This window comes from Rhipicephalus sanguineus, chromosome 5 (assembly GCF_013339695.2).
Source record: "Rhipicephalus sanguineus isolate Rsan-2018 chromosome 5, BIME_Rsan_1.4, whole genome shotgun sequence".
Lineage (NCBI taxonomy): Eukaryota > Metazoa > Arthropoda > Arachnida > Ixodida > Ixodidae > Rhipicephalus > Rhipicephalus sanguineus.
In genome coordinates, this window is record NC_051180.1 from 200,721,175 (window position 1) to 200,739,905 (window position 18,731).

Here is an 18,731-nt window from a genome sequence, read left to right on the forward strand (position 1 = left end):
AGGTGGCGCGGGTTACCACCTTTGCAGCCTCCCCAGACCAGGGTGCTTATTTCTCCACCTCTGTATCTACACGCCTTGGGACCGTGCCTCTGACCGCGCAATCTTCTCGCTCACCCACTCCTCGCTGAACTCAGAGGCTGCCTCTGTGTTTCTGCTTTTTATTATTTTTTTCCGTTCTTTTTGCTGTCTCGAGAGCACGTGAGTGATAATTTCGGCTGCCGTTCAATGTTTGGTGTCTTGGAAAGAGCGCAATAAGATTGTCTCCGTTAACGGACACACCACGGAAGATGTCTTGGCTGCCGTGAGGGCGACAGATTTCGGAGATGTCGCGTCAACCTGCAGAATAGAGGTACGTTCTGAAAATTCCTTTTTTCGCGTTTTCTTTGGCTCATACATTCTATCATAGCGCGAAGTGTTGTATGAATGCAGCCGCAGTTGAACCACGTGCGAATAAAACAAAGAAGGAAAGTGTTTGGCGCTCTTCCAGCTTTCGCTGTCACTGCGCTGCGCTTTCCGCGCAGGCCTGGCGTTTTTTGTCATTTGTAGCATTGCGTTGTTAAGCACTTACTAAAAGCCGTGTTAACTGACTGTAAGCCATGTTCCAAGCCGTGGCCGTGTTTCAGCGCCGGTGCTCGTTCTTACAGTGGGCACTGGCCTTACGTGCATTAAGATGAACGCCAAGATACAATACTTTGTGTGCCACATGTGTTGAATCCGAAGGTAATGATGACACAAACTAAATAAAAAACTGGAGTGTTTTCTCTCGAATCAAATCCAAAGCGTTCGATTTGTGTGATTACCAAGCCACTCTAATTGTTCAGTCAGTCATAGTAGGTTGCGGTATGTTGGCTTCGTCAGCACACAAAAGGGCAAGGTGATTTGGCTAAGCCAATGCCAATACAAAACATGATAATGGGAAGCATGAGTGTAGAGTCTAGTTGTAGTTGATGAGTGTAGTTTGCTACAGCCTCGCTGTTACAGTGCAGTTGATAAAGTGCCAAGCCCCCTCAGTGTATTCGCTTCGAATGAAATAACGTCCCTCTTACGTTTTGTTATGTGGTTGTTGTGGCAAAGAAGAATGTCAACCTTTTTTTTTTGCTGTCACAGTTGTATAATTCAAAGTTATCTATAGTACATACGAGAAGGGTTCACTTTTGGCAAAAAGAATGCCAGATTGTTGCTCTCTCGGTGAAATTTGATTCTGAATACCTCGCAACACAGAAAATTTGAAAAGCGTAAAATAGTCAAGTTGTGTTGAATATGATTGGTCAACTTTCTAATGTAAATATTCCGGTGTAATGAAACTGCGAAGCTCACAAGAAATGGCCACGCAGAGCGTGTAAGCCATGCATGCATCAAAGAAGGAAGTTTCGTCAAAATCACCAGATGAAGAAAAGAAAACACGAGGAGAGGTGCTGACTGCCAACTGATTATTTATTGGAAGGAACCAAAAATGTATATGTAACAGAAAAGAATTTTGAAAGAAGCATTAGCAAAGATTAGGTTAAGTTTCTTTCGGTGAGTGACGTCAAGTTGCGGACTTCTAGTATCTCTAGTAATTCCAGAGACTACTTGCTTACACTGCTCGCCCCCTTTGGCTGATAAATGCTTCAAACACATCCCTAGCATGCCTATCACAGTAGTGTTCTGGGAGGGTAACGACTGGCAAACGGGACGTGCATTCGTGCTTCGCACAACGTATCGCGAAGTTGCTCCCGACACAAGTTTTTAATTCGCATTTTCACAAAGCCACTCATTGATGCACTGTTCAGTCAATCCAACATGCGTCTTGCCGCATCGGCACTGAATTTCATAGACTGTGCATGTAGCACGTTTGATCTACATCTTCGAACAAGTGGCACTGCCTCTTCCCTTCTATTCACAAGGGGACATTACCAGCTTGGTGGGCACTGAGAACACGTGAAGACCAGCTAGTCCGGCTGATTACTTGATTCGATACCACACCCTATGGACACAGGAAATGACCGCAGCATTACAAATGATTCAGAATGGGGCATAGCGCTAACACACACGGACGAGGAAGAGACAAATGCGTTTTGTTTTTCAGTACCATGACCATGCACCTTTCTCAGTAGAGCTTCAGCTGACTACATGAGCAGATGACGCAGGGTACCGGCAGTTGTACGGCAGTAGTTCTTGTAGGTTAGTTTGAAAAGCTGTGCCGCACCCAGTTTGTGCAGTAGTGAAGTCAGTGCCTCCTTCTGCAGTCTTCAAATGGGGGGAATCAAAGGGCAATAGGCTCTTCGAGTGGGGCTAATACACTGAGCAAACATCGTTGGATCAGAGGGGCAGAACGAGGTCAAGCAATCGTATGCTGATGTCTGATCAAAGATCATTTGTCAGTGTGAAAGAATTCAGAGTGGTTTTAAACACCCTGATGATGCTTTGTGCCTGTTCTGATACACCCACAATGTGATCGCAAACATCGCAAGAACATCATCCACATACCGAAACATGTGTACTGAACCACTTTTAAACAGTCCAGGTAGTGCACGGCCATCATAGGTCGGCAAGCTCACACACGAGTAGACTCACTGAGACTCAGATTGAGCCATGAGTCCGGGTGAGTAATATTTTGGTGAGCTTGAGTGCAGTTGAGGAAAATTATTTCATGAGTAAGTCTGAGTGAGCTGTACACATTTTTGCCGATCTATGGTTCCACATACTCAACTTCATCGTTACTCCCAGGCTTATGAAGGCTCACGTTTATACTCACCCCAACTTGCACATACTTCAAAGCACCAGCGTTTATAAGCCGGCTCAATATGTATTTGTCAGAAATGCGAGTTACGGAAATGTGGGTGGGGGAGGGGTGCCATTATTTCCCCCTCCCACCCCCGGAAACTCTTTCCTGAAAATGTTTGATAAAAATATCTTATATCTCATGTGAGTCATCTCTTTCAATAAAAATATCCTTACTGGATTGCAACCACTGATACCTTATATTTGAAGGTATGAGATCAAAAGGCACCAAGTATAGCACAGAGTATGCTAGATATTGGTGTTAAAAAGCGTTGACACCATGTTCGAAAAAGCCAATTGTATGCTAACAGACTAATGAGTTGGCCCACTCAGACTAAAGCGCTGTGACTCTGAGGTGAGTGAGTCCAAGTGGGTAACATTTTTGCGAGTCTGAGTCCGAGTAAGTGGGGCTGCAAAAGTTTTAGTGAATCTGAGCAGGAGTGGGTCTGGTTGAGCAAAATTTTGGTGAGTCGGTAAGCTGTACACTTTTTGCAGACCTATGATGGCCATACTGAGCCAACAGAAAGTAGCTAAGAACCGGTGCCAAGCACAAGCCAATACACGCTCTTGTTTCTTGCACATAATAGGCACTGCCTTAGGCTATAAGGGAAGAGCACAGATAGAAATTAAGAAACTCAATAAATGCACTTCTGTCATTTCTGCAGAAGTTCTGATAACGCACTTCACCTGAGCTCCTCGGCAGCAGCCAGAATTTTCCATGTGGGAGGGAGTAGTGGAGGTCCTTCATGCTCACAGACAGCGCCAAATTGTAAAGTACCAACGTATGCCCTAGACGTGCCCTGTAGTAAGAGGTTCTTCACAATTTGGCCCTGTCTGTGGGCGTGAAGGACTTCCACTACTCCCTTCCACATGGAAAATTCTAGCTGCTGCCAAAAAAGCTGTCCAGGAGCTTGGTGAGGCACATTATCAGAACTCCTGTGGCACCAACATGGGTGCATTTGTTGAGTTGCTTCATTTCTATCTATTCTGTTCCCTTGTAGCCAAGGGCACGGTCCATTTTACACAAGAAAAACGTGTGTGTATTAGTTCGAGCTTAGCACCGGTTTTTAGGGACAATTTTCTAGAGATGTTTACGCCCACATCGGGCAAGTACCATGAACAAGCACTAAGCATCATCAGTTCCTTCAAAATCGCTCTGAATTCTTTCACGCTAACAAATGGACTTTCCTCGAATAGCAGCAAACGGTTTCTTGACCTCGTTCTGGAATTCCAAACAGGCTGTTTACTTGGAGTATTCACCCCGCTCATAGCAGACCCTGTTGCCTCTTATGTCCGCTCATTCGAAGAATAAAAAGAGGCACTGTTGACCTGTCTACCACTCGAAATGCGCTATTCTACTCCTGCACACACAGGGTGCGGCCCAGAATTTCAAGCTAAATTGAGACCGACTACTGCTGGTTTCTCGCGTCATGTGCTCATATCATTGACTGAAGTTCTCCTGACAAAGCTGCGATCATTCCGTACGTCTATCGGGTGTTACATGGAATTAAGGAGGCATCAGTGTGAAACACATGGAATTTGACGCCTTGTGAGTGAAAAAGAGAAGAAACAATGCCACTTCTTCCAAGAAACACACCAAGTGTGCCACATGCATTGTCTGTGAAATTCTATGTTCATGTGGAAAGGTGTATGTGGGACGAACTGGGCAGTGCATCAATCAGTGGCTTTGAGAACATGGAAATTAAGAACTGGTGACGGGAGCAATCTTGCCGTAAGTTCTACCATAGTACCTCAGTAGCTTTTCGGGTCACGAAACTGCCACCTCAATTTAATATAGAGCTAATGGCGGCCACTTGGGGTGCCACAGGAAAGGAAAGGCCACCCAGCGGAGTGGCCGCCACAGGCGATGCTTGTTTTTTTTCTCTGGTTTGTCGTGGCCGAAACACCAGCTCATTTTAGACAATATGTGCACTCTATTTTGTCGTAGCGATTATACAAATAACACTTGGCCCTTTGAGGATGTTTTCGTACCGTAGACAAGGCACATACAAAAAGTGAACAATCTAAAACAAATTCAGTGTGCTAGCCGATGACGCGCTTATACCTATTTGTTACTGCAAAATTTGCCTTTAGTTGGCTTAGTAGGCCGTTAAAGAAAGGACGTTACTGTGATGCGTTGTACTAAGAATAAGATATCAGTGGCGTTAATATTAAACGCATGACAACCTGATCTCAAGGTCGAGAACTGTTATTTCCCGAACTTCCGAGTGCACTCTTGTCGTTCCAGCAGGGGTGATGGACTATTTTTACGTAACAGAAAATATTCCAGGGCTTGAGCTTGCATTTGCCAGTAATCTTAGCTGTGTGAAACGGATACATCAGCAGATTGCAACCGTCAATGAAACAGTTCCTTGATGGCAACTGTTGTCGTTTTCAGGCCTCAAGAACTTTGATAGTTCTTGCGCATATCAGTCAAGGAGGATTAAAAGAAGTTTATGGAGTGTAAGCTCCCGCAATGCCTTGCCAGCAAAAGTGAAGCCAGCTTTTGCCCACCAAAGGTATCTGAAACGTGCTCTTGTCTTGTGGTACCCACCTAGAGACCGAGTGGCTTTGATCTGTTAGTGTAAATGCAGCATCAATAAAAACTAAGATAGTTGTTCCCGATGAAATAACACACAGAGATAAGTGTCGGTGACTTAATCTTCAATAAAATTTGCTAGAATTCGAGGCTTACTAAGGGAAACTAGTAACAGAAAGACGCACTTGAACCACTACTATCTGACCCGAAAAAGTTGCCACCTTAAATTCGTTGGGTGTGCGAAGAAAACGCTCAGTTTCAATCGCTGAATGCCGACAGTTTATATCATGCCACTAGTAAGATGGCGGCCGCAGCTGCCGTTTTTTGGTGGGTACGTCCTCACTCCTGGGCAATAATTTCCACTTCAGCATTTTTTTAAAATCCTCCTTGATATCAATCTAATGGTGCGACACAGTTTTCTAACGCGCTTTTTCTTGTGATCATACCCAATGAAAACTGCCAAGAAGCGGGACGAGCTGTCGAAGGGAGCGTAGTGAAGGAAAGAGCGAAACGAGCGAGGGCGTCTTTTTGTATCATCAAATGCGTGTAACTCCACTATGTGACACCGTTTCAAAAAAGCCAGCAGATCCCACGCATTGTGGGAATCGATGTAATGCGAAGCAGCCAGCAAAGAGCTGCATACACCGTCTTGTATGTCATTGAGGAAAATGCGTGCCATGGTTTTCATGTTAGCTCCTATTATTTACGTTCGTCACACAGCAACGTTGCGCAATAGCAATTTCGGGGTAGATCAAGCTAGCGAAACGGCCGCCAGCGCCCCATGAGCGTGGCACGTAAGTCATACTATTCATGACATGCGTGTCATAATTTTCATGTTAACTCGTGTTATTTATGTTTGTCACACGGTCACGTCGCAAGATACCAATTTTGGTGAATATCAAGCTAGCGAAACGGCCGCCAGCGCACCATGAGCGTGGCAGGTAAGTCATGCTGTACATGACATGCGTGTCATGATTTTCATGTTAACTCGTGTTTTTATGTTCGTCACACAGTCACGTCGCACAATACCAATTCCGGGGTAGATCAAGCTAGCGAAACGGTCGCCAGCGCCCCGTGAGCGTGGCACGTAAGTCATGTTGTACATGACATGCGTGTCATGATTTTCATGTTAACTCGTGTTTTTATGTTCGTCGTACAGTCACGTCTCGCAATACCAATTTCGCGGTAGATCAAGCTAGCGAAACGGCAGCCAGCGCCCCATGAGCGTGGCACGAAAGTCATGCTGTACATGACATGAGTGACATGATTTTCATGTTAACTCATGTGTTATTTATGTTCGCCACATAGTCACATCGCAAGATACCAATTTTGGTGTATATGAAGCTAGCGAAACGGCCGCCAGAACACCATGAGCGTGGCATGTGAATCATGCTGTACATGACATGCGTGTCATGATTTTCATGTTATGACTTGTCATTTGTATTCGTCATACAGTCATGTTATGCAATACCAATTTTGGTGTACATTCGATTAACCAAGCGACCAGGAGAGCACAAAGTCGTAGGCGGCTAGATAGATAGATAGATAGATAGATAGATAGATAGATAGATAGATAGATAGATAGATAGATAGATAGATAGATAGATAGATAGATAGATAGATAGATAGATAGATAGATAGATAGATAGATAGATAGATAGATAGATAGATAGATAGATAGATAGATATGTTGATACGCTCAAAGTCGCAGAAGTTCGCTAAGAAATGCTTCGCATTTAAAATTGTCATGGCCACGTGTCAGTTGTGCACTCGTGCACATCTGCAACACCGCAACTAAGCTTTGAGCTCGGGGCAGTTTAGGGGCCCTTTAACAGATGTAATGTTGCGTGGTAGAAACGTAAGAGCGTGCCAGGCCTCTAAATATATGGATTGTGCAATGGGTGGGTGCTTTAAAGGCCGACCCATTAGAAAGTGCTCAGACGTATTTAATCATCCAACAGCAAAAGCATCAGTACAGCAAGCTGCTGCGGAGGTTCACATATTGCCTCAGGGACGCGTAGTGGGCCCTTTGCTTATTTGCAAAACTAAGAATTACAGCATAGTGGGCACTGCGATACTGTATTCTTAGCAGGCATTCTAAGATAGTTTGAAAGGGCTCAATGTTATGAGCACAGCTGTTTGTTTCCTTGCCGCATAGTTGAGGTATGCATTGAGAACTGAAGCTAAGCCAGCTATTGAGAAGGCGATGCATGCACACAGGGCCCATATAACACTAACATGTTCCACTCTTGAAGGCTAAGCTCATGTGTCCTCCAAGTTTTTTTTTCATGGTGATTTTTCAAAATTCTTTGGTCTTATGTATATATTCTTCCACTAAATAATCAGTTGGCAGTCAATGCCCATTCTCTTGTTTCTTTTCTTTGTCCCGAGTTTGCACTGTTAATTTATCCCATACATGTACCAACCAGCCTGCCTTCTTTTGTCACTTGTTCACCTCATGCGAGCACATGGCACCTGTGTAACTAGCATTGTCATTTCATTGAAATTTTATTCACAGTTGAAGATTTTATTGCTTTTTTGCCCATGGTATTCATGTTTGTATCGCATCTACATTCCTTTCAGGTTTACAATGCACAATTTGATGCATATGTAGACCCACCGCATAGTCATGTTTTTTGTGATGGAAGCAGACTTAGGATAATCACTGATGAGGCCATTCCTCGCCCTTGCAGGTGAGTATTTAACCTTTGAATTCTTGCGCCGAACTGAAAGACTGTCGATTTTTCATCTATTTTCAGCACAAATGAAACTCTTGTAATCGCTCCAGAGTGTTATTCATCAAGCAGTCATGAACCTTGCATTGGAAGCGATTACAGAGTGCCACCTCTACCTTTAGATTTAAAAGTGGCCATTGCTAATACAGAAATTGGAAAAGTTTCAAGTCGGACAAAATCAGGAATACTCTCCTGGATAAGCCTCCATTTGTGCCTTCTCCTGTGGGTTATTGAATATCTGCTGAGCTTTTGCTGCACCCAGGGAGGCTGTACGAGACCGCTGCTAAGGCACTTGTCGTTGAGTACCCTGTACTTAGGGACACTATTGGAACTGGTTGGGTGAGTGAAATTATTTGCCTTTTGAACATCTTGCACTATTTACAAAAATCTTAGCTGAGTATGATAATGTTACCAGTCACAAAGAACAATGGGCTGGAAGAGAGAACAGTGAAACATAAATGAGATTCTTTGTATAAATAAATTGCTTTTGTTTTCGAAACATCTGATTGGAGTGTCACGGTGTTATTAAAATTGTATATTGCGTATGGTGCATACTAGTTCTAGTTTTACAATAAATACATTGTTTTATATGCAATGTTTGGACCCGGTATGAGGAATAATGGTAAATAACATCTCGAAAACAACAAGAAAGAGACAGAAGAAACAGGACAGAGTGCTGACTACCAACAACTGCGTTTATTTTTCCAGTGCAAATATATACGCTAGGGGAAATAGCAAAAACCGGGAGGGCGAAGGAGGAGTTTCCTAGCACATGCGCACAGGCCGTGCTTTGTCAAAGAAGTATGGAATGCTCAACTGCAAAGATAGTTAATCTCTTCGTCAGTTAGTGTGATAGATGGGGAGCTGATACATGCGGGACCTACAACATGGATGGTGGAGGCTTCATATAGTTTGCGGGTGTGGTTATCATGGTGAAAGTTTGGGGAGCATCCACACTCAGCACAATGGATCGCCAGATTGCTAGCTGTTTTGGTTCTGATGTTGTTGGAATGTTCACGCAGGCGATCGTTCACACAGTGGCGTGTCTGTCCAATGTAGGTGCTACCGCAGGACGAACTAACTTCATAGATAACAACCACCTTGTATGGGACGAAGCGGGTGACACGATTCTTTTTGCACTTCTGACTAGCAGCACTTGCGTTGTTCACTCTCCTGCACAGCGAACAGTTTCAAAGGTGCCGAATAGACGACGTTGACACTTGCGCAGATGGCAGCTTTCTTGATGCAGTGGATATACCATGAATACGGCGTATCCCACCGCATCAAGAAAATTGCCGCCCGCGCAAGTGTCAACGTCGTCTATTCGGCACCTTTGAAACTCGGTTCGCTGTGCAGGAGAGTGAACAACGCAAGTGCTGCTAGTCAGAAGTGCAAAAAGAATCGTGTCACCCGCTTCGTCCCATGCAAGGCGGGTGTTATCTATGTTCCCTCATCCTGCGGGAGCGCCTACGTAAACATACCAACAACATCAGAACCAAAATATCTAGCACTCTGGCAATCCATTGTGCTGGGTTTGGAGCCAGAATCAAACCCAGGCATTCTGCATGGCTGTCAAGTTTTGCCATTGACGGCAATGGGGAACTTCAAGGCGGAAGCTGTCGTATGACCAAATGGGGAGATAGCCGTCAACGGGAAATTTCAAAAATTATTTTCTTCCTTAAAACGAAAATTGTAATGCTAAAACTTGCCACATAAAAACAACTGTTTATTTCCTTTCGAGTTAGGTATAAAGGTGATTTTTAATTGGACCACCACGTTGTGCAAATTGCGTCTCAATGTAGTCCAAAATGACGATTTTGTGGAATTTGATATTTTTCCTCGTAAAGTTCAAGAGCTCTAGGGGTCTAAAAATATTTTTTCCGAAAAATATACGTTCTCTTGAGTAAGTATTCATTGCTCAGATATTCATACAAAGTGCAGTATTGCAATAGAAAAAAATGCAAACATAACACATTTTGGCTAAATTCTTGGAGGCGTTTGTGGCAGAAAACTTGCGTTAATATTATTGAGCTTCAAACACCTTACACAGCTCCTTTACTTAACATGTAGGCCAAATTTGGTATAGAAAGAAAAAGCGGCACTTTTGAAAAACATTTTTCCCAAACAACACCCTAGACGACATTCTGGGAAGTTCAGAAGGCACCCACGTGACCAAAAAATTTTTCTGTCCGAAATATTTTAGCAATTTACTGTTCTCAATACAGTAAATCAGCACGACTTTTTTCGAATACATTTGACATGGTCGCCAGAATGGCTGGGACGTTTGACGTGCAATGACCCAGCTGGAAGATAACTTGCCGGGGCTGCTTTTATTCTGTTGAACCATTGAACTGCTGGAAAGGAACTTTAATTCCTTTGTCGTCAAATGTACCGGTGGCACACTGAAGCGCATGTCTGCTTGATTGTTAATCTGGCCCACCTCAAGAATTTCTCTTTTACAGCTCAACTTGTGACCTATGCCTCCTCAAAACATGCTGTGCAACTGCATTTTCTGCAGTGCGCTAGAAGGTGCGGTCCGTCACTTTGAGCCTTCAGCAAGCTCATTTTGAGCTTTAGCCTGGCTTAACAACAGGCTAAGAGAATATTCGACTTTGCTAAAGTGTCAAATTGCGAGGCACACCTTCCTGCATGCTGCAGAAAATGCAGTTGCACAGCACATTTCAAGGAGGCAGAGGTAACAAGTTCAGCAAATAGCAGGTGTGAAAGATAAATTTTTGAGGACGGACCAGCTTAACAATAAAGCAGACATGTGCATTCGTGTGCCAACGGTACATTTGATCATGAAAGAATTAAAGTTCCTTTCCAGCAGTTGAATGGTTCAACAGAATAAAAGCAGCCCCGCCAAGTTATTTTTCAGCTATTTTGGCACTGTAACCCCCTGCAATATAGCGATGCTTATTCGGATATTTTGGGGGTTATTATGTTACTGCGCATGCGCATATAACCTTTCGTGGTAGGAAGCGTTTGTTGTAATATCACGTGCAAGTGAGTGCCTTTTCTGACCTGTGCACTTCTGAACTGCTTCTGCAATGTTGCTGAAATACAGCGGCTACTTCTGCTGTGCAAATCATTGCTTCATAGTGCGCACTTTTTATTGTTATGTGTGACATCTGTGCTTGAGTGCCTATGTTACGTTGGCCCGTGAGCTGCCCTTACACAAAAATGTAAGCAATGTTTCTGCCAAGCTTTTGATGTGTGCTCAGCTACCCTCAATTTATTACATCATTTCACATTTTAACGCTTGTATTAAAGCAAAAAAATGCAGCATAGGATGCTACTTGTGGACGACTTCAAATGAAATTGATTCCCGTGATGTGGACATCTGTAGCAGTATTTTCACAGTGTTGATCTTATTTTTATTCGTTGGTGGTAACTGCACATGACCAAGCAGAATTAAACTTGTGTGGGCGCAACAGGAAATGTAAGGTGATACACATACCTTCATGTTTTTATCTCAGTTATTGGTAATAGCATAAACCCCATTAAGGCCACTAATTCATGTCAGTGCACATAGACTTTTAAAGTGCAATATGCTTACTTGCAGGACTCTTGGAAAGTATCTATTCAATATAAATTTGGCTACATGAGGAGAACCCTGGGCACAGTGCCTGCTTTCCAGGCAGCCAAGGAGGCCTTTGGTAAGCGAAAACATGAGGAGAGTGCTGTCACACCACACACCAAAAGGCAAAGCCGTGTGGTAAGTTTCTGTTTTACATCGCAAGCTTTAATGAGATCACAACAAGGGTCGCGTGCGCTGTAGTTGTCGGCTGCCGGTGTCCGTAACCACTATTGCGCGAAATAAGAAAAAAAACTTAGCATTTAAAAACACCAAGAACACGATGGGATTCGAAACCAGGTCCCCTGCGTGCCAGCCCAGTGTTCTACCACTGAGCCAAGCCTGTGCTTGAAGCTCTGTTTCAAACTGACCCTAGGCAGGCTTGATGTCTGCGAAGGAATCGCGTTAATATAAGTAATGGAGTGTTTTGGAACAACCAGCGTCACACAATGCGAATTGTGTTACGGGTGGGTCATTGAATGCTCCAACCCCATTACTAAAGCTTCAGGCATAATTCTTCATTGTCGTCAGCCACAGCATCAAAAATTGCAACAAAATTTCTTGCAAGTGTAAGTGGGTACCACGCTTTTCCGGAAAATGACGAAGGATGGCATAGTGAATGCCTGCCTACTACACAAAAATTATGATAATTTATGGCATAGTAGGTACCTTGCAAGTATGGTTGGCGCTGTTACCCAAAAAGTGTTCAAAAAAGGCTTTGAAAGGCTGCTCTTCTAGCTTTCCCTGTGACTGTGCTGCGCAATTCCACGCAGGCCTGGCGGGTTTTTATTTCTCAATTTCACCTGTAACAATTGCACGTGACTTAGCTCCGTTAATAAAAGTCTACGGCTTCTTCACTTCAATAAATCAACCATTTTAGCAATAAAATAGCAGTTGCCGTAAGCTGGCTTTTTTTTTCAACAAACTATGTTTGGAAAACAAAAGCAGGGGGGATGACATAGTTAATCCAAGTTCAAGCAGCACGTTGCTCTAATTCTAGGAGCGAGATAATGTTACTTTATACATGGGTCTGTGCCACTTTTTTTTGCCCTGTTAGACAACAAGCTTCCAACACGTTGACCATGACGAAGCCGTTTTAAAAGGACGCATGGATCTCATGGTCAAAGAGATGTCTCGACGTTCACCGAACCTCAAGAAACTGAGCGAATCGATGAAGCAAACGCGGTCTTCAAGGAGTACTTGGATGAAGGATACCAAGACAACATCTGCTCAAATACTTGAAAAGTATCCAGCTTTGGCCAATGCTGAAATGGTCAGTATAATGAAAATGCAACATTTGCATTGCATTTGTGGGATCACGTGAGGCGTTCACTTTCCCACATATTTTATTGCTGCTTACTCTCCGATGGGCAACAACAGCCGCTGTCGTTCTTGCAGGCGTCTTCTTCTCTCGTGCTACGCTCGAACGTGCGGAGCAGCTGAAGCGCAACTTCGTCGTATTCTCTCGCGTTGACGGCTCGCCATAGGGGCCCCCCCTCTAGCGAGGTAGCCAGTGCGCGAAGGAGCGATCCTTATGAGTAGCTGGTAGTTGCTACTGTGACGAAGCGTGTTCGTTTGGTGTTGGAGGATGGCTTGTCGTCTGCGAGGACGGCGTCGGTGTCGAGGAAGGCCGGCTTAATGCGGTCAATGGAGACACTGTCTTCGTGTCCATTAGGCAGCAGGACAAAATGCTTGGGGCAACGCTTGATAACTTTAAAGGGTCCGTCGTAAGGCGGTTGTAGTGGTGGTCTGATTGCATCGTGCCGTACGAAGACGTGTGTGCAATCCCGCAGAGCACGACTGACGAAACTTGGGCGTGAGTGTTGACCGTGGTGGGATAGGAGACACGTCTCTCATGGCGTTCCTGGGGCGACTGGCATAATCAGCAACGTCTAATCGTGGTACCGGAGACGCGTCGAAAAACTGGCCAGGAAGCCTTAAGGTCGTGCCAAAAACGAGCTCAGCTGAGGAGCAGGACGCGTCCGTACGTATCGCGCTGCAAAGGGCGAGGAGGATGAGTGGGAGTCGCTCCGTCCAGGGTATCAGTGATCGTGAGGCCATGAGAGAGGCTTTGAGTTGGCGGTGAAACAGCTCAACCATGCCATTCGACATAGGGTGGTAGGCTGTCCTCTTGATGTGGTTGATACCAAGCATGCGGGACATAGTCATGAAGAGCGCGGAGTCAAATTGACGACATCGATCCGTTGTGATAGTCTGGGGAACTCCGTAGCGGCTTATCCACACGGTGATGAGTCCGTGGGCAACTGACTGTGGTGATGTTGGTGAGCGGTAGTGCCTCAGGCCACCGCGCGAACCTCTCTACGCACGTTAATATATACCGGCTGTTTTCCGATGGGGGCAAAGGGCCTACGAGGTCCAGGTGCACGTGACTGAACCGTGAGTCAGGAGGTGTGAAGGTACCCAGTGGGCTGACTGTGTGACGCTGGACTTTGCTTTGCTGGCACTTGAGACAAGCACGTGTCCAGCGGCGGGCGTCGATGTTCATACGTGGCCATAGATATCGCGCTGTGACGAGGCGTTGAGTCGCACGTATGCCGGGGTGCGACAAGGAATGCAAGGCGTCAAAGACACTGCGGCGAAATGGCGCTGGAACGTACGGGCGAGGACAACCGGTAGACGTGTCACAAACAAGGGGAGTCGCACAGCCTGGAAGTTGGACATCTTCGAAATTGAGGGAGTTCTCTTGGCGTCGGAGAACCTGAAGTTCGCTGTCCTCCCGTTGTGCAGTAGCCATGGCTGCAAAGTCAACTGGCGGGCGCTTATCCATCGTTGCGTTGATTTCTACGCGGGATAGTGCGTCAGCGACGGGGTTGTCTTTGCCACTGATGTGCCGGATATCGCTCGTGAACTCCGATAGGTAGGCAAGCTGGCGGATCTCACCTGGGGTGTCGGCAGAGTTGCTAGCGGTCAAGGTAGACGTGAACGGCTTGCGGTCGGTGAGGATATGGAATTGCCGACCTTCGAGGAAGTGGCGAAAATGCTTGGCAGCCAAATAGGCCGCGAGCAGTTCGCAACCGAACGTGCTGTAACGGGACTCCGTCTGTGAGAATTTCCTTGAGAAGAAAGCGACCGGCTGCGAAACTCCGTCGACCAACTGCTGCAGGACTGCTCCGATGGTGACGTCGGAGGCGTCCACGGTGAGTGACGTGATGGCGTCGCTCTTTGGATGCGCGAGGAGCGTTGCGTTAGCCAGAGCTTCCTTGATGGAATTGAAAGCTGTCTCAGCATTGTCTGTCCAGGAGATTGAACCGTTCGGCTTCGTTTGGCCAGACAGAAGTGCATGTAGCGGTTTCAAGATGGCCGCGCAGTGTGGAATAAACCGACGGTAATAGTTGGTAAGCTCGAGGAATTCACGCAGCTTCTTCGTAGTTGTTGGCCGTGGAAACTGCAATATAGCTTCCACGCGCGCCGCTGGTGGAGAGATCCCACGGGAATCCACGCGATGACCAAGGAAGTCCAGTGAGGAAACTCCGAACTCGCTCTTCGGTCCGTTGACGACAAGTCCATATTTCCGGAGTCGCGTGAAAGCCTGACGCAGGTGAAGTTCGTGATCTTCTGCTGAAGTGCTGAAGACGAGGATGTCGTCGATATACGCGAAGCAGCAGGTCAAACCACGAAGAACCTGGTCCACGAACCGTTGAAAGGTTTGTGCGGCGTTTCGTAGGCGAAGGGCATACGTATGTATTCAAACATGCCAAAAGGTGTTATTATGGCAGTCTTCGGTACGTCGGAAGGCTCGACAGGTATTCGGTGGTATGTCTTCACTAGGTCGATTTTGCTGAATACGGTGGAACCGTGCAGCAATGCCGTGAAGTCCTGGATGTGCGGTATCGGATAACGGTCCGGTACCGTCACTTTGTTGAGGGCGCGATAGTCACCGCACGGTCTCCACTCACCCGAGGGTTTGGGGACCATGTGTAGCGGTGATGACCAGGCACCGGAAGAGGGGCGGACGTATCCGAGGTCAAGCATGTGCTCGAATTCTTGCCGTGCAATCTTGCAACGATCAGGTGCGAGACGACGAGCACGTGCAAACACCGGTGCTCCTACTGTCACAATGTGATGAGTGACACTATGGCGCACGGGGTCTTCAAGAGATGGAGCACGGAAGAGATCGGAAAATTCTTCCAGAAGCGTATGCCACGACGGGGAGACTTTGGCATGAGCTTACACGAGACCTAAGGGTGGTAAACTTGATGTCACGCCTTGAACTGTTAGGTGGGTCTCAGAATCCACGAGGCGGCTATGTCGTAGGTCTACTACAAGCTTAAAATGCCAAAGAAAATCCGCACCGATAATTGGTACACGCACGTCGGCGATTAAAAAAATCCAACGAAACGTGCGTCTCAAGCCGATGTCAAGCGCAACAGACCTCTGTCCGTAGGTCCGTATGGTGGAACCATTAACAGCTGTGACAGGCGACGTTGTCTGGCGTCATCGACGTAGTGTAGGAGGAACAACACACACTTCGGCACCCGTGTCGATGAGGTATCGAACTTTGGTGACGCGGTCCGTGACGTGGAATAGGCGGCTGTATGTCGGGCCTGCAACACTGGGCGCCGTCAGTGCGTGGCCCGTGCGTTTCCAGCAAATTGGCATGGCTGATGGCACTGACGAGCGCGTGCCCCGTATCGTAGGTGGTACCAGCAGACGCTGCGAGGCAGACATGGCGATCTATCGCGGCTTTGGCAGTCGCTGTCGTGACGTAGTGCGTCGGTGGTCTGCTTTCAGCGAGCTCAGTTCAGCGGCCAGCTGGTCCACTTAGCGGTTCAGTTCCTCGTTAGCTTGAAGGACGCGATCCAAGCGGTCATCGCGGCCCGGCGAGAAGTGGGAAGCATCACGTTTCTCGATTGCAGATATGGACGGGGCACCAACATCCATAATCTTGTGGGCCATCTGTGCCAGTGAGTCGAGAGTTTCCGTGGAGGACACACTCAAAATCATCCGCACCTGCTGCGGCAGTCGCTGTAGGAAGAGCTCTCGTAGGATAGATGCGTCCAATGCAGCAGGGTTGTCCCCGGTGAGATGTCGCATGCGACGCAGAAGCTCCGTAGGTTTGCGGTCACCAAATTCCTCCGTGGTGAGCAGCTGCTGCAGCCTACGCTGTTCCGACTCGGTAGTCCGGCGGATGAGCTCTGTTTTAAGAGTGTCGTAGGGGTTGTCAGGAGGCGGATAGCGCAGAATGTCTCTTACGATGGATATGACAGCAGGTGGTAAAGCGCCGATGACATAGTCGTACCTCGCTGATAGCGATGTTACCCGGTGCCGTCGGAAGAGTGGCTCGACGCTCAGAAACCAGAGTTCCGAGTCCGCCTGCCAAAACTCCGGTATCTTGAGAGTAGCGACGACGGGGTCGGGAACCATGGGATTCGGCGTTGCATCGCTGTTGGGTGTGGTGTCCAAGAAACGGGGATGGCCCTGACGCTCAGTGCGTGGGCGAAGGGACGAGCATGTGGCGCGTTGCCGTTCGATGTCCGGGTCACCACTTGTGGGATGAAGTGAGGCGTTCACTTTTCCACATATCTTATTGTTGCTTACTCTCCGATGGGCAACTACAGCCGCTGTCGTTCTTGCGGGCGTCTTCTTCTCTCGCGCTATGCTCGAACGTGCGGAGCAGCTGAAGCGCAACTTCGTCGTCTTCTGTCGCGTTGACGGCTCGCCATACATTCTTTCACATACAATGTTTAACGTCGTCGTCTAGTGAGCGCTGTTTCAACAAAGCTGAAAATGCGACTGCGCTGAAATTTGCCTTCCTCCGTGCCCTTCGCACGAGCTCATTGTTGTGTTTCGGTTTCGGTTCTGTATTGCACTGTACGAATGCCATGGGTTGGTGTTGAAAAACTTTAGTTTTGAGAAGGCCAAGAAGGTGAAAAAAAAATATTTAAAAAATGAAAAAGCAGCGTTGTGGGCGGCCTTCAGGCTGCCGGTTGTGGGCGCCGCTCTGGCGTTCCTGTTTTACCCAGGCGACGTGTAAATAAAACATTGTGTGGAGGGTACTCGTTGAGTGCGGACGTTTCTCTGCTTCAGCGCTTCGCGCCAAACCGCGTTTTCGGGCTGGCTGGCGTCCCCGCCGGTCGCGTTGGTCACCGCCGGTCTTCGCCTGCTGCTGCGCCGGGACTACCAGCACGCAACATAGCACTCATGTTTCCCGACGTATTGCCAGATGGCGTCCATATCTCACACAGCGCCTCTTTACCAGCAGTCTTTTTGAAACTCTAATACGTTTTCAGAAGCAGACTGTAAAAGGGTTTGTGTTAACGAGAGTTCATTGGCGCAAGCCTTGCTTGCACAAGTTTTATGGTGAAGTTCCGAAAGAAATGCTCATTCTTTATTGATTTAAAGCCTTATTGTAATGTGAAAAGGCATGTCGAGGAGCAACGTTGTCTGATTAGAACTTTCGAGTACCGCTCCGCTTTCAGATCGCTGGCGGTAAGATCTATTTTAAATATGGTGGCACTCCAGCAAAGTTCAACAAAGAGTGCTCTTCTGGACGCTCGATATGATCGTCACTTCGATCGCAAATGCATGCTTACCAGATTTATGAGAGCACTTGGCACTGACTTGTGGCTATTGATTTTTTAATGCCAAAAGCACTTGTAATTATCTCATATCTGAGGGCAAACTCTAGCTCACATGTAAAATGACCTGTTTACATGATCATTTCAAATAGCAATGACATAAGATTTCAGTAAATGACTCGTGGATCGGGACAGCTTTGTCTGCTTAATTTTAGTTGCTCTTGCATTTATTTTTTATTACTGTTTATACACAGGACGGCATCTAGTCACGGCAGAGCTCGCCAAGCGTACATTATTGTGTTGCCAAGAAGGATAAGATTTTAAGTGGCAAATGACAGCAGATCGGTTACAGTATTTTCCGGTGTATAAGACGCACCCCCCACTTTTCGCAAGTTTCCATGCAAAAATTAATATATAAGACGCACCTGCAATCACTCGCTTTCCGCAAAGAAACTTTATAACGTGCGATCGAGCGAGCATTGTAAAATGCCGTACTTACGTTTCTGAGCGCTAGTCCGTAAGAAAACTTATACTACACCAAACTTGCGAGAAAAAATAACGCACACCCACTGAAACGT

General features: G+C 46.6%; 1 protein-coding gene and 1 long non-coding RNA gene across 2 annotated transcripts in view; both read left to right on the forward strand.

Annotated features, from left to right (window-relative positions):
- The first annotated feature begins 221 nt into the window (after positions 1-221).
- Positions 222-8,244, forward strand: LOC125758581 (uncharacterized). Its single transcript, XR_007416240.1, has 3 exons — positions 222-349; positions 7,886-7,995; positions 8,062-8,244. It is a non-coding gene; the product is annotated as an uncharacterized LOC125758581 (long non-coding RNA).
- Positions 8,245-8,304: 60 nt separating this feature from the next.
- LOC119395182 (uncharacterized) overlaps positions 8,305-18,731 on the forward strand; it is a 33,577-nt gene continuing 23,150 nt past the window's right edge. Inside the window, exons 1-3 of the mRNA XM_037662462.2 lie at positions 8,305-8,376; positions 11,603-11,755; positions 12,672-12,887. Coding sequence (XP_037518390.1) covers positions 11,642-11,755; positions 12,672-12,887 — 330 coding nt within the window. The 5' untranslated portion in view covers positions 8,305-8,376; positions 11,603-11,641. The remainder of the gene's footprint in view (positions 8,377-11,602; positions 11,756-12,671; positions 12,888-18,731) is intronic.